This window comes from Penaeus japonicus, unplaced genomic scaffold, assembly GCF_977035675.1.
Source record: "Penaeus japonicus unplaced genomic scaffold, GWHDUDI00000001_assembly GWHDUDI00000011, whole genome shotgun sequence".
NCBI lineage: Eukaryota > Metazoa > Arthropoda > Malacostraca > Decapoda > Penaeidae > Penaeus > Penaeus japonicus.
In genome coordinates, this window is record NW_028234413.1 from 32332519 (window position 1) to 32348890 (window position 16372).

Consider the following 16372-nt stretch of genomic DNA (forward strand, 5'->3'; position numbering starts at 1 on the left):
CATTTTGTTATCTAATATAGAAAGGATCTTCTCCTGGCGAAGTATTATGAAACATTAAGTTCAAAAGAGATTTTTCCACAACTAACAACTTTACGCCAGAATAAGGATCCAGCTGGGCTCCACGCTAGGCCAATCAGCGCGCGTGCGGAGGCGGAGCGACTGGCGTTTCTGTAACGCCATTGGCGCTCTTGAGTGCCACGCTCCTATTGGTTCCTTTGAAGATCCGGGACCCTACCCCACTTCCACATCTTGTCAGAGATCCCTGAATTAAATGGTTAGACCAGGTTAATTTGCATATTTGAAAGGCAGACTCACCGGCAGTATAAAAGGGAAATTAAGCGCAAAAACTGTACATTTACCGTGTAGCATCAGAGCGAGCAGGTCCTCCCTATTCTCCAAGACTTTGTCACAATGAAGGTAGGGTCAGCGAACCTCAAGTCGACGACTACACCAAATCTGGATTACTACTTACTTTCTGCATTGAAGTCACCAGTGCCGGAGTGCCTTAGTGAACGCTCTATTCTTCAGTGGAATCATAAGAAAATAGTTGAGAAATGGTATTTACATCTGCCATTTTAAGGTTTTCAGTGCCTGGTCTCAGATACAGTGCCAGGACGTATGTGACAGTGCCATTCAGTGATGTGCAGCCGTGACAGTAAACTTAACAGCTTTGCCACCACCTTTAAATCTAGTCTATTTGAGTGTCAGAGACAGAGGAACGTAATAATCAGAAATACTGAGTGCGGAAGCTCACGTTCATGTGTTTAAAAGGTGTCTATGTTAAGACAAATACCGTGATCTAAAGTCAATGAGAGCCGAAGTTTCAGACAAAATCGTCCATATCATATTATCTGTGAACCCGTATATTCCGCTATCTCTTTCACTGTAGAGTAACATTCGCCTGTCATACGTTAAGTCTAATCCTGAAAGCTGACAACCGTGTTTTCAATCTCCTCCATCTCTATCCTTCAGATCGCGAGATTTTGTGAATCGCACGTTACATATTCTATACGAGATAATAATCTAAGGCAGGAACTCTCCACTTTTAGCATTGGGCGCGAGGAAAGTCCTTTTGAGAGAGCCGAACGGCGCGGCGTGCGGAAGGAGGGTCAACGGGAGGTCGTGCGGGGTCAGAGGTTACAGTAGCAGGTGCCGAGAAGTAACCATGCTCCGACCTTCCTTCCCCTCCCTTTATTACCGCGTTTCTCTCGAAATTACCCCCGCGCACAAGTCGTTTTCTATCAACAAAGCCCCTTTGACTCCCCTTGTTCGATCTGTAATAGCTTTACGTTTCACCGATCTCTCCTTTTCCTTAATGACAGAACTTGATCAAACCGTTCATTCCTAAAGTAAAGCAAAGTAAAACAAAAAAATAATGTCTATTAGTTTGTTTTTTCTTGAGCGTTTCTCAGTATCGTTTACGTCACGTGATCTCGGTCGCACAAGCCGAAGCCGGTCGGAAACGCCCCTTAATTATTCCTCTGGTGACAAAATTGCCGACCAATTTCAACGTCTCGTGTGGCAACGCCGATTATGTCCGTACACCCATTTTCCTAATTTCCCTGTCGTGTACTCGCATCACGTTATTAAGCACGTATTTATGGCATGCACACCTGATGGCGGACCTGTACTCTGAGCAGTTCAACCTGTAAATGGCAGTTATTTATCTCATGTTTACTTTGTGGCACTTCCCATTTCATAGAAGATTTATTGATTGAACATATTACCAAAAGCAGATCAGTAGCGTAGTAATTCAGTTTTTGATATATGTGTACTCTTACTTTGATTAATTTTGTATGCTGTTATATGTGTGGGGGTATGTTTTCTCTCTCTCTCTCTCTCTCTCTCTCTCTCTCTCTCTCTCTCTCTCTCTCTCTCTCTCTCTCTCTCTCGCTCTCGCTCTCGCTCTCACTATCTCTCTCTCTCTCTCTCTCTCTCTCTCTCTCTCTCTCTCTATATATATATATATATATATATATATATATATATATATATATATATATATATATATATATAAACACACACACATATACATATATATATGAATGTATGTATATATGTATATAAAGTGTCCAGTTACTTTTTTTTCTTGAGTGGGTATTCTGTAGTAAAATAGTGTTCATACGCAAATAAGTATCCTTTAACAAGGAGGTATGTGGTATGTGTAAATGTTGGTCGTTAAACCCTCCAAATGCTAAACTCGAACGGGACCCCGGCAACTGCATCCTTTGCTCGCCCCCCTCCCCCCCTCCCCCCTCCACTCGTCCTATCCTTCATTTATGTTTTATGGACATGATGAACGTGTGGAAAGTTACCAGACCGGTAATCTACTACATGTGCCTGGAATACTGTGCATATCTCTCTCTCTCTCTCTCTCTCTCTCTCTCTCTCTCTCTCTCTCTATATATATATATATATATATATATATATATATATATATATATATATATATATATATATATATATATATATATATATATATATATATATATTATCTATCTCTCTCTCTCTCTCTCTTTCTCTTTCTTCCTATATATCTGTCTCTCTATCTGGCTATCTACCTATCTCTCTCTCTCTATCTATCTACATGTCTATCTCTCTCCTCTCTTTCTCTCCTGCCAGCTATCTCTCTTGGGGTGAGAGAAGTCGAGAGACTAGAAATGCTCAATAGTGTTCTTTTCCAAAATAGTTTTCTATCACTCCACAGTAATCGAGGATAATTGTTTCTTCAAACCAAGTGAAACCTCTGGGTGTTTCTTTTCCGAGTTGCAACTGCTGTCATTCCCTTAAGTTGCGTTTTCTGTGCAGTTGCAATATTCCTTGTTCTACTTTAGTTCAGTTGGTTGGTTGCCAACAAACCACCGGATATCCATTTCATTCTTAGAAATACGAATTAATTTCATTCCACCCGAATATGATCGGTATGCTGACAAAGCTCACTCCAGTTCGTGGTTCATGCGGTTCGATCAGCGGAAAAGTTTGCGGTAATCGAGCAGGTGAACCTCAAGTACAGATCTTCCCTACATTTTTCCCACCCACTCATTCCACAAAACCCACATCCCTGTATTTACGGAGCAAGCTGCTCGTACTTTCCCGCGCTTGCGTCCGCTCTTCAATCTTCTGTTCCGCTTCCTCCTTCTGATCTACTTCCTTTTTTTCTGTTCTACTTTTTTTTTCCTACCTCCTTTTCTCCACCTCCTTCTTTTGTCACCTGTTTCTTTTCACCTCCTTCTTTGTCACCTACTTCTTCTCACCTCCTTCTTTACCGCCTCCTTTTTCCACCTCCTCCTTCTGTGCCACCTCCTATTTTTCTGTTCCACTCCTTTCTTTTCCCGCTTCCTCCCTCTCTTCCACCTCCTGATTTTGTTCTGCTTCCTCCTACTTTCCCGCCTTCCTTCCCACTCTACATTGACCAGTACGCGGGATATGACAAGGGTGCATATTCCCACTAATATATCCCCTCCCACAACCACTATTCGCAAAGTTAATCATGCAAAGTGTCAGGAAATTTCACTCTTGAGGGACCCTATAAGAGTAATGGCGGCAGTGCACTAAGGGGGAAGGAAGTCATGGCTCTCGGTGGCGTCCCTTTTGCATATCCGTTTATCGCCGATTTTCTCTCCACTTTCTCTCGACTTCCGCTTGCTTGCGATTCGTCACGGAATGTCGGGTTTAAAAGATTAAGTCCTACTTGAATGTGAGCGCCAAGACTTCATTACCCGAATGGACATCTGTAATGCGCCTCGATTTATATGATAATGAAACGCACTGTCTCGTAATGAGCGACAATGCGAAGAGAGGAGATTTTGGTGTTGCGGTTTCGCTAATAGTCACCGCAAGCATTTCTCCAGAAAGAGAACATGAATATTTTCTTTGTACTTATTATAGTTCTTTTTTTTTCTGGAGGCAATTTCATGGAGTGGCTTTCTATCTCTTTGTTGAAAAGAATATTAGAATAATGATTCCAAGTAATTCCTATAAACTCGTCTTATGAGAAAGAAAGAGTGTTTTCTTTGTGTGTGTGTTTGTGTGTGGTTGTGTGTGTGTGCAATCAATAGGCATGAAATTTCCAGTATATTTCTGATAAATACAGCGTAGCCCAGACCTTGACTTTTGAAATAGGCCTATCCCCTCCTGCCACCCCAACGAGTGAGGGTTATTACCGGCGTCAGTTTGGTGTGAAAGGGTTCTGTCCCACTTCCTGTTGAAAACTTTCTAAACTTCTGGGATAACTTGGGCAGATGACGCCAGTGGCGGGAGGCTCACATTACTCTAGGCAGCAGAATGCCTTTGTATTTTTGAGATAGCTAACAATCGTTATGAAACTGCGTGTATATGTATGTATGCATGTATGTATGTATGTATATTCATGCTTTTGTACGTGTGCTATAGATAAATAGGTCCTGTTTAATACCCCTTGCTTAATTTAGATATACAAACAAACGTTCTCGCTCATAAACAAATCACGCACAAATCACAAACCTGTTCTCTTCACCCCATATTCTCACATTAGGGAGAAAAAAAAAAAAAAAAAACTATAGGGTGAGTGACCCACTGACCTAAAACCGGTTCCCGTGGGATTGTGTACCCTGGCTTGTCCTCGCTGCCTGTTCTGTCCTGATCTTCAGCAAAGCCATCCTATATCCGGTTTTTCGATGGGGGATCCTTCTCCCTCCCTTACTCACACCTTTGTAGGACTTCTGATATCCCGCAAGTTATTCACATTTTTGTAGGATGCTTTTACTTAACGTGGATCTGGAAGGGTGTCGTGTGTGTTTTTTTTTTTTTTTTTTTTTTTTTTGCATCTTCTATGTAGAATATTGATTTGTAATAACAACGCTTGATGTGCCAGGCTCTCCCAAGCCTTCTTCGGTCGTGTGCGTTGGGGGGTGGGGTGGGGGTCTGGAGGGAGGGGGGTATTGACCACTTTTCTCCGTTCTTCGATGGAGAATTCTAATGTCCTCGGCTCCTGATTTCTCCTCCTAATTCTTGAAGGCAGACACGTTTCTCTCTCTCTCTCTCGCTCTCTTTCTTTATTTCTTAATATCTTTCTTTCTTTCTCTTTTCTCTCTTTTTTACTTTATCTCTCTTTCTTATTTTTTCTCTCTTTCTTTCTTTCCTTCTGTCTCTCACTCAAAGATGCTTGATAGTTGGCGAAGGGAGGTAGGTTGGGGGGTCGGTTCAGGGAAAGGGTTAGGGTCCTTTCCTTATCCTCTCCTAGCGGTCCTTCGGGTAGCGGTTTGGGTGCTCTTGTGCAGAATATTAAGGAGGCGAGTAACGGGAGCTTCGCGGATTCGGACCGTTAACCTTTTTTTTCTCTATGGTCGTTGAAATTTTTTACCATACACACGCACGCCCGCACGCTCACAAACACACACACACAGACACACACACACAGACAAACACACACACACACACACAATTTGCACAGACACACGCCGAAAATTAGATATTCAGGCTGGGATGTCGTATAATACAACACTTTCTCTACAAACACGTTCTACCTTGCCCGAGGGACCGTCCCGAGCCGGGTAGAAGTAGATAAGAAAGTATCCGAATTCCAGCCAGGTCTACCGCCCAGGACCTGCCCCCATCCCTGAAGAAGGCGGTCAGGCAACCCTTAATGATATCAAGTAGAAGGCGGGCGACGTTGGTATTCTTCCCGCTACATTTGCTGTATTCGCAGCCAATCATAACGCAGCGCAAATGTGTTCTCGTTTCTCATTAGGTCTCTCGTGCACTGAATGTTTGCTCGTGTGATTTATATTGCACCGGATCGCATCACGCGCGCTTGAGGGAGGAACAGCTGGTCATGACAATTAACCTGGAATGACGGAACTTCAGATGTTGGAGAAACTATTTCTCCTGCTTCTTTGGGCCGATTCTGGATGCAGATATCTGGAACACAGATAAGGCACCCGGCATTTTAAGTGGCGATGAAAACACATACACACACATGAATGTGTGTGTGTATATATGTGTATATATATATATATTATATATATATATATATATATACATATACATATACATATAGATTTACATTTACATACACGTACATACATGTGTGTGTATGTGTGCGTACATGTGTATACACAAATTTATAATTCTATATAGATACATTCATACATACACATATTGAACAACATTCACAGACAAAAATACAGAAATATTTCAAGATAATGGAAGCTCAGATAATAACTTCAACTCACGTCAGATGTTTAATAAAAGCGGCAGAGAAGTTTCATCATAGTCTTTCTAATTGAGCCGTATTGTGCCCGAGAGCCGAGGAAATTGACATCACCGTTACGTTACAACAGATAACGTAAAAAAAAAAAAAAAGGCGTCGGTCACCGTGGGTCTTCTGAGGTGTGTGGTCCAACGCTGAGTCATCGGAGGAAGATTAGGAGAAAATGAAGGAGTTTGCATATACGATCATATAACGTGGGGAAGGCTTAGTTGGCAGTCCTCTTTTTCACTCAAGTTCTTCGTCAAGTTTACCGTTGTATGCTATGTTATGGATAACGGTCATTATTAGTAAATAACGATAGTAATAATGCTAAAAGATTTAATCATTAATAACCAATCTAAGTATTGCCAAATCCGCGAGTCCCTGAATCTATTCCAAGGTCTCATAAAGAAAGAAAGTACCCGATGATTAGCCCATTCCTCTTACACTAACAAGTGTACTGTAGAAAGTGTAAATAATTAACATGCCTCGCACTTTCACGAACGCATCTGCGGTCCGAGATTCCCACCTCTATTGCGTCACTCCATAAGGGCGGCACTTCCCTTCGCGGAGTATGATCACCATACACCCTCGTAGCCTTGGATCCGGCCGGGCGACTTTCACCTTTAGGGACGTCCGGCATAAGGGCGTTTAAGACAGAACCACCCGGGTCAAAGAAAGTAGCTGAGACATCATGAAAGGCTACTGCCGCCAGAATCTGAATGGCTGGTGTTTCTTGGTGATTAATTTGATTATGTCTGATGTGGCAATGGGATTATCATTGTTGTTGTTTGTTTTAGGTGTTTATAACGTTGTCGATGTATTTCTAGAGCTGTATGATTTAAAGTAATGTAATTATAGGGCTATTTTCTCCATTTCGTTAATTTCGTGATTTGCTTTAAGGCTTTCGGGATGAATAAACATTTTGGTATTTATATAAAGGCTTATTGTACCGCAGTCCGAGATTTTAAAAGTACCAGATCCTTTGTTGCAGTTTACGCTTTTTACAATTATCTCCCCCTCCCGATTCATATCAATTGCAAATTTATTCACATTCTCTCTCTCTCTCTCTCTCTCTCTCTCTCTCTCTCTCTCTCTCTCTCTCTATCCCCCCCCCTCTCTCTCTCTTGTAAAAGTCTCTCTCTCTCTCTCTCTCTCTCTCTCTCTCTCTCTCTCTCTCTCTCTCTCTCTCTCTCTCTCTCTCTCTCTCTCTCTCTCTCTCTCTCTCTCTCTCACTCAGACTGTTACCATCTCCCACAACGTCTGCCATGCCTACCGTTACGAACCTCCCCCGGGCTCGGCGTGAAAGGGTTACAACACCTTGGCTTCTCTATCGTATGATCGTGTATCCATTTATTTGATTCGTATTTTCATCTGTTTTTTGTTGTGCTTGTTCTGAGATAGACTTTGTGACTTAAATGCTATATTTTAAAGAATGAAAATCAAGTGTATTCATAGATTTGAAGGAAGTGGTGTCTATATATATAACTCCGTGTTCTTTTTGACTTCAAAGACATACATGCGCCGGGAGAAGGAGGGAGAGGGGGAGAGGGGGAGGAAGGAGGAAGGAGGAGGAGGAGGAGGAGGAGGAGGGGGAACGGGGACCGGGGGGAGGGGGGGGGTAATAGGTTGCCGACGCCCCGCTGTTCCCGCTGCTAAACATATATGGGAATTTCCAAATCATAGGTATTCCATATTCAACAGAGCCAACACAACAGACGCCGAGAGAGAAAGTGAGAAGGAAGCTGAGACCTATTTAGGGGCATAGGCTCGAGGGCAGGAGGAGGGGGGGGAGGGGTGAGCGGGAGGCGGCACGGGACGGGGCGGGTGGAGGAAGATAGGGGGGGGGGGGGGGCCCGGGGGGGGGGGGGGAAGGGTTGATGGTATGCCTATCATGAGCCTCCGTATCATTCTGTTTTCTTATTCTCTCTTCTTTGTTTATTTTTATTTTTTCCTCTCGCCTTCTTGAGATATGACGTCAGCAGACAGGTCCTTGAGTGAACTTCTTTGCATCGGAGATTCATTCCTAGTCTTCATTTTATTTGTGTGTGTGTGTGTCTGTGTGCGTGTGTGTTTGTGTCTGTGTGCGTGTGTGTGTGTGTTATGTATACATATATATGAATCTACACTGTGTAAACCCATAGACACATATATTTCTTCATTACTTTTTTTTCATTTACTTTATATCCATCTATTCTCTCTCTTTCTCTGAAATCTACACCCACTGCAATTTATATCATCCGCCGATTAATGTGCTTGCAGTAGCGCTCCGAAATACGCCTTTACAATTCCGAAACTCTTCAGTAAGCAGCAAGCAGTAAGCAAAGTGCCCAGGACGGGTTTTTTCCCTCCTTGGCGTGTGTGTGTGTGTGTGGGGGGGGGGGGGGGGGCAAGAAGACCGTGACGCGGAGAAGCTGGTTTTTACACGCTCTTTCTTTTTATAGTAAGATTCATTCATTTGCCAAGACCAGTTTACGAGTCACGTGTGTGTGTTTGTGTGTGTGTTCGCGCGTGGGGACTTCATTCATAAAAATCTACGGGGGGTTTGCGCCTTGTTCTATTTAAAAAGACGGGTACGGTATTCATATTTTATATAATATTTGTGGATGATTTACAGTTAGCATAACTTTTATGATATAATTATTTCATATTGTACAAAATATACGTTTGGAATCATTTCCGGCCATCTAATAAAACCGCCTGCGCCACTTCTTTTCATTAATCTCTCTGCCTATCATATATTTTTTCTTCAAACCTTTATTCCCTTTTTTTCTTCCTCTATCCGAACTTTCACTGGCATTTCCTCCTCCATTACAGTCAACAACACCTTTTTTTTCTTTTTTTTCCTTGACGTTTCAAACAACGTCAATCTTGTATAGTGAAGGAAGTACAGGAATAATGAGAATCCCATGGTTATTGTTCGCCCGAGACTATCGTGTGTGTGTGTGGGGGGGGGGGTCGTTGAATGGGGGGAGGGGGAGGGGGAGGGTCGCGAGTGCCACGTCATACCCTTCTCTTCAGTCGATCCTTCTATTTGTGTCATTGTTATACGGTAGTTTGGTAATTTTTTTTTTCTCTCTCTCTCTCTCTCTCTCTCTCTCTCTTTTCTCTCTCTCTCTCTTTCTCTCTCTCTCTCTCCCTCTCACACTCTCACTCTCATTCTCTCTCTCTATCTCACTCTCAATTATACCCTCACTCTCATTCTCACTCTCACTCTCACTCTCACTCTTCCTCTCACTCTCCCTCTCCCTCTCCCTCTCCCTCTCCCTTTCCCTCTCCTTCTCCTTCTCACTCTCACTCTGAATCTCCTTCTCCCTCTATCGTCAGTGTGTCTATTCTTAAGTTCATTCACAAATCGAAATAACGAAGTCAATTAAGCGAAAAAAAAAGATGAAAACAATGATAATGCTGAATCATTCGGCCCTACGCAACCTACGCCACTACACCGCCCACGTGCCAGAAATTCTTCAATATCTACTTTCTCTAAACCACGCCCACCCGTTGCTCACACTCATCCCCGCCCACGCCCATTGGGGGTATTTTCTCATCTCCTTGACTCTCGCTTCTTCTCTCCCTTGGCTCTCTTTATCTTCTCTTATCGACCTTCCAGAGTTCCTCTTCTAACGTGAATGGAAATTGCGCCTTAGGGTGAGATGAAGGTCATAATTGGGTGAGTGGGAGCGTGTACGGGCGTAGGGTGGTCTGTGAGGGTGAAGGGTTGCGTGTCAGAGTGTAGGGAGACGCAAGAATTGATACAACAACACGTCAATATTTACTATTGTTTGGGCGCGATAAGGTGAGGATGTAAAGTAAGAGAAAATGATAATAATGAAGAGGTACGTAGATCAACGAAGAAGGAAAAGAGAAAATAAGATCGATCAAATAGGCCCTCGAATCCCGTAGAATCCAATTCCTCTCGAATTCGAATCCGAATTCAACAGGCCTTCAGTCTCCCTCACCCCCTCCTCTCCCCTCCCCTCCCCTACCCTTCCCATAAAACGACCCAAAGCCAAAGGTTGAGTGGCATCTTTAGAAGTCGTTCTCGGGTCGCGGAAGAACGTACCGCAGACTATTACTCGAACTCTCTATTTTACGGTTTTACATAGTTGTGGCGACTTGAACTGTCGTAGCTTTTTAAGGGGAATTGCAACTTGAGCGCGCTTTACTCCCCTCACTTGTTTTTTTTAGAGTTTTGTTGTAGATTAGTTTATAGCCGTATCTAAAAGGGTCTTGTGAATTGAGTTTTTTTCTTAAATGACTGTGTGATTGTTATAAAACCCTCTCTCTCTCTCTCTCTCTCTCTCTCTCTCTCTCTCTCTCTCTCTCTCTCTCTCTCTCTCTCTCTCTCTCTCTCTCTCTCTCTCTCTCTCTCTCTCTCCCTTACCGAACAGGTCTATTTTTATTGAAGACCAAATCGAGGACGTCCCTCTCATTTTCTCTCTCGTTGATGATGAAGCCGATAAGCATCGGAAAAAAAAGCTCCGCGAGAAGAGGTCCTTCGATAGAACCCATTAATTGCGCATTATCTATCATTGTCATTCAGATAACGCGGATCACCTCTCTAATGACTCTTTATCGTGAAATTGGCGTTTCACCTCATCTGTAGTCCCCAAACATTATACAAAAAAAAAAACAAAAAAACGAAAGGATCAAAAAGACAAAAACAAGACTCTTTTTTTTCTTCTTCGTCCTCTTCACAAAACCTCTCATCCCACCGAGCAACATAGTAGGACACCCTGTTGCGTAAAACCGAGAGGAGAGGTAGAAGAAAAAAAAAAGGCACATTCCATAGCAGAATAGAAAGTGGACGTGTGCGTAAAGCTGCATACGAGATGAGTTAGAGACGTCGAGAGCCGCGTAGTTAGTTGGAGCGCCTGTGGGCTAAGAGAGAGGTTGTGAGCGGGTGTGGGTTGGGGTATGGGGCGTAGGGGCTGCGCTGCACTGATCTTACGTCCATCTTTGTGGGTGTGAGCTGCCACTTTGGCGTAGTAGGTATTCAGTGATCTCCCTGTAAGCTTTTACCTTTTTGTTTTATTAATTCTCTTTTTGTTCTACTGTTCAAGATGTTCCTGCCTAGTAAAGAGATAAATCATTAACATGATTTCCCACGGTTTATAGTTATCATTAATGAATGTTAACGTGACTTGTGTCTTTGGTGCAGCTGCTGACTTCTCCTTCTTCTCTTCAACAGGTCTCACTCGTATTACTAATGGCTCTCTCTGGTCTGGCCGTGGCCGACTACCCTGCTCCGGCTCCTCCTGTGAGTTACGGTCCTCCCCCCGTCCCCGCAGCCCCATTGCCTTCCTACGGACCCCCACCCGCCCCTGCCCCTGCCTACGGACCTCCACCAGCTCCCGCCCCCAGCTACGGACCCCCACCCGCAACATACGGACCCCCACCCCCAGTGTATGGCCCCCCTCCATCATACGGCAAAGGAGGTGGCAAGGGAGGAAAGGGTGGCAAAGGACTGGTAATTACAACACTCTCCTGTCTGACTGACCTTAAGATCTGATTGAAAAAATGCTCTAATACTTTACGATACGGCCTCCTTTAGCAAAATCCTCACGCTTACACTTGCTTCAACAATTCCAGGGTGGCAAGGGAGGCTTCAACTTGGGATACCTGTTCAAGGCTAAGGCTGACGCCCTTAAGAGCCTGAAGGACAAGATCGTGAGCGGATTCGATGCTGTCAAGGGATCCATCCTTGCCTGGAAGGGAGACCTCCTCCGCTCCAAGGGCTATGAACTGATTTCCAAGGGCCAGTCTCTCCTCGACTTCGGATCCGGCCTGAAGAAGCCCAAGGGCAACAAGGGAGGCTACCCCGCCCCAGGTGAGTTGTTGCCCTGCCTTCTGTCTCGTTGCGGACCCTTTGTCGAACTCTCTTTTATTTTAGAGCCATTTCAGAGTTTAATACTAAGGAAATCTATTCTTTCTCTCCCCAGTCCCCGTGTACGGACCACCACCAGCCAACTACGGCCCTCCCCTTCCCACCTACCACGCCCCCAAGGCTCCCAAGGCTCCCAAGGCTATCAAGGCTCCTAAGGCTCCCGTCCACTCCTACGAGGCTCCCATCCAGTCCTACGAGGCTCCCGTCCAGTCCTACGAAGCTCCCGTCGCCGACCACTTCGGTTACCCCAAGCCTGAGGACATCATCAACGTCCCCGCCCCTACTTACGGTGCCCCCGCAGTCCCCGTCCCAGCTCCCGCTCCCACCTACGGCGTCCCTGCTGTCCCTTCGGCCCCAGTTCCCGTCCCAGCACCGGCTCCCACCTACGGCGCCCCCGTAGCTCCAGTTGCCCCTTCATCCAGCTACGGCGTTCCCCCAAAAGGTGTGCATTCCCATCCTGGCGGCAGCAGCGGCCACGAGCAGAGGCTGCCCATCCCTGTGCCCGTCCTGGTGCCCGTAGCGCCCATGAGACTAGTTATCCCCCGCCCCCCGTCCAAGGTCTACGGCGCCCCCCGGCCACATCGAGGCTATAGCCGGCCAGGGGGCAGCGGTGCGTATGTCCCCACCTCCTCTCCTGATGGTTGGCTTTCTTCCCATTCTGCAACGGACTCGACTGACTCCTATTCTACAATAAGACCATTTGACTCTACTCTAACTCCGCCTGCCTCACCCCATCACTCTACTACCCATTCATATCATTCTACTACACGACCTTCGTATACTACGCCACGCCCAGTAAGACCCTCTTACACCACCGTTCGTCCAACGAGACCCTTCTATACTACAACACGTCCAAGACCTGTTTATACAACAACACGTCCCAGACCTGTTTATACAACAACACGTCCCAGACCTGTTTACACAACAACACGTCCCAGACCTGTTTATACAACAACACGTCCCAGACCTGTTTACACAACAACACGTCCAAGACCTGTTTATACTACAACACGTCCAACAAGACCCTCTTACACGACAACACGTCCGAGACCATTTTATACGACAACACGGCCAACGAGGCCTTTTTATACAACAACGCGTCCACATTCAACAACAAACCCACCACAATCATCTTACTCAACTTTGCCACATTCCGGTCACTATCTTAACAATGCATATCCCCCAGGACGACCAACTCCCTCTGTGGTGCATCATGGTAACTCGGGACTCAATCCCCAATACCCTTCGTCAGCAGTTGGGCCCTTCACTCCTACGGCTTTCCCCTCCTCTGTCAGCTCCAACAATCCTTCGTCTTCCCTCTTCCCGTCTACCACTGTCCTGAATCCCCCCCCTGCCTTCCAGCCCTGTGCTATCTCTCCTGGCCCGCTGTGCAATAATCTCACTTCGTCAGAGGAGGAGGATATCATTTTCATCACCAATTTTGATGACATCACAGACCATGTTGCCTCTCCTGGAATCTCTCTCTCTGAGTTCATAAACGGTGACGGTGGTGATGATAAGGACGGTGACGGGAACATTAGCCTTGGCATTAGTGGTGATGGTGATAGTGCTGAGCTTTCTTTAGATAATAGAGATCCTAGAAATAACAACTTGTTTAATAGTTTTGGCGTGAACCTCCCGCTCGAAACACATAAACAAAGCTTCCCAGCTAGTAGTTACGTGGGCAATTATGCCAATTTCCAAGCAAAGCCAGATGACTCCTTGACAAATTTCCTTGGCCAGAGCGGGTGGAAGATCAGTAACCTCAGCGTCAACAATTTCCTGACCCCGAGACCCCCCAATCGCACGCCTGCCGTGGTCTCCTTGACCCCCACAACTCGCTTCCACCTCACGGAGACCGAAACCTTATCAAAGTCCCCTGTACATAATTCATCCTTCTCAGCCACACACTCCCTTGACCTCCTAGACCACCACGGACCCGGGCACATACGCCAGACGCAGAGTATCAAGCGTCACACACCAACACCCATACGAGTCTCCCCTGTAGAATCCCTCAATAATAGCTTTATACCAACATTCACCCTCGCTAAGTCACAGGTTCCGGGGCGCAACACTGAGCACGTATTTTCAGGTCTCATGAAAGACTTTATTAACAGCCGCAGAGCAACGGAGAAAACCTTGCCCCGCCGACTGCCTAACACTTCAGCTCAGCTTGCAAACACTGTACAGTACCTGACAACAGCAGCGACAATTGCATCATTCCAAGAGCCAGAGACAACCGACCGTGGGACGCACTTGACGCTTGCCGAAGAGAGCCAACCGAAAGGCCAACCAAAGGGGACATCAACCACCACCCTTTCCCAGACATCCCTTGCTCCTTTCCCACACCCGTCCCTCCACGCCACTCCTATCCACTCTCATCCTAAATCCACCTCCAGTCCCTCACCCATCCTTATCTAGTCTTCAAAATGCAATTCGATGCGCTTGCCAAGAGTATCTCTCAGTCAAATCGAAGAAGACTTTAATTTACAAATACTGATGATTTTGTTGTTGATATATGTTTTGTTATATAGTGTTGCAGTCACAGATACAATTTTGCTTGCATTACGCAATGAATAGTATATATATTAAAAGTGAACGATCCGGAGAAAGTATTACCTGATGCTCATAATTCTCTGCAAAGAAGAGCAAGACTCTTATCATGGAGGTATGATCCTTATCAAATATTGGGCACAGAACACGTTAGATCTCTAGAGGACACCTCCCGCACCGTGATACTAAGTAGAATCTAGTCTGTAGGGTTAGTTTAATCTAATCTAGTCTAGGCATCACTAGTTAGTTTTATAGTCATATCGGAAAAAATATATATATGCGTGATAATGAACATAAACCAACATATTCTTCCGCTTTATTAATAAAATGTTTTCCCATCTTTTTGCAGGTCACGGACGCTAAACCGCAGACGAGCTAATTAGTGTGCGTGTGTGTGTACTTCACAAGCCAGAATGGTGCTCACAGCTTGTTGTTCACCCAAGTTTAGTCTAGTTTCTCGTGGTTAGTACGAGATTCAGCGGCCAAGACTTTTTCCTTTCAGTTATTATACCACAGCATCAGCTCTCGCGATTCTCAAGACGAAACCGAAGAGCTGATCTCGCACCTTGTACATACCCGCCGAAGAGAATGACGCCCCTGACTACTACTTCCCTCCCCCCCTTCCCCCCGCCCCCGCTCATCTTACCTCCCCACCTCCCTCTACCGAGTCCGGTTCATACGAAGCACTTCCCAGCTGGCCAGTGCTTCTCTCAGGAGAGGCTTCCCCGCGTGATGCAGTCGAGAGGATGCTACCAGCTGCGAGGAGATTCCCAAGAGATGGGCTGGACTGCCTTCATGTCCTGCTGAATCCTTTGGGGTCCTCTGGTCTGGTCGGGCCTTGACGTGGATCACTTGGCATTAGCTGTTATCTTTTTTTTATCTTTTTTTTTTTTCTTTAGTTCGGTCTTGTGGTTCGTTAAGGAGGCGGAGAATCATAGAAATTTATATTTGTAGTCTTGTTTTATGCCGCACTAAGAAATATGTATATATGACATTGTTGAATTTAACTAATGCTTTTTTTCTGGTCAATGTTTTTGACTATTTAAGTTTAATAGTTTCATGAGCTAAATTATCCATTGACGAAGCCTTATCAACGTATCAAGTAACGCCAAACTGCAGTTCACTGTAAGTTAAAGCTACATTCACTTGGCATTGTCGTAGAGGTAGATACAGTATTCCAGTATTACATTATAAGAATCCACTGTTTTAACATGCAGTAGCTGGCAATCACAGCAATACTCAGCTTCATTACCCAAACAGGCTGTCGTCCCGTTAGAATTCATAGTATTTTCCCTTTCTTCTTTCTAAATAGTGTAAGTTGCTTCATTCAGAGATCCTGCCTTCCTTCTAGTTAGCAACAGTCAATTAGTCTTTTTTTTAATTAATTAATTCAGACCCCCGTTAGGATGATAAGCGCAGCGGGTACAACTTATTGCTGGTCAATAGGAGAATGAGCAGTGAAAGCAGGACGGGTAAAGAGCCAAGCCCAGACTTGGCCTCGTGTTGGGCAGGACAAACAGTCCATGGAGAGAAAGAGAAAAATGTACTGATAGCCACTTGCGCTTCCCTCTGCTAGGCTAGATTTTTGACAAGCATTTGGATTAATAGAATACTGTCTATATAGTCTGTTCGTGTCATAGATACATTTTAGCATTCAGAGTTGCAATACCAAAGAAGTAAAACGGAAATGTATTTTCTTTCTC

At 45.0% G+C, this 16372-nt stretch overlaps 1 protein-coding gene across 3 annotated transcripts in view; it reads left to right on the forward strand.

Annotated features, from left to right (window-relative positions):
* The first annotated feature begins 279 nt into the window (after window positions 1-279).
* Window positions 280-16372, forward strand: part of LOC122249739 (uncharacterized) — a 16809-nt gene continuing 716 nt past the window's right edge. Inside the window, exons 1-5 of one of the 3 annotated variants that reach the window (XM_086541895.1) lie at window positions 280-417; window positions 11421-11699; window positions 11822-12059; window positions 12172-12726; window positions 15019-16372. The exon at window positions 15019-16372 is cut by the window's right edge and continues 716 nt beyond it. In XM_086541895.1, the coding sequence (XP_086398021.1) occupies window positions 412-417; window positions 11421-11699; window positions 11822-12059; window positions 12172-12726; window positions 15019-15032 (1092 nt within the window). In that variant the 5' untranslated portion in view covers window positions 280-411 and the 3' untranslated portion in view covers window positions 15033-16372. Of the gene's footprint in view, window positions 418-507; window positions 558-11420; window positions 11700-11821; window positions 12060-12171; window positions 12727-15018 lie in introns of those variants that run through there. The other 2 variants (XM_043010855.2, XM_086541896.1) reach the window with 2 other exon arrangements.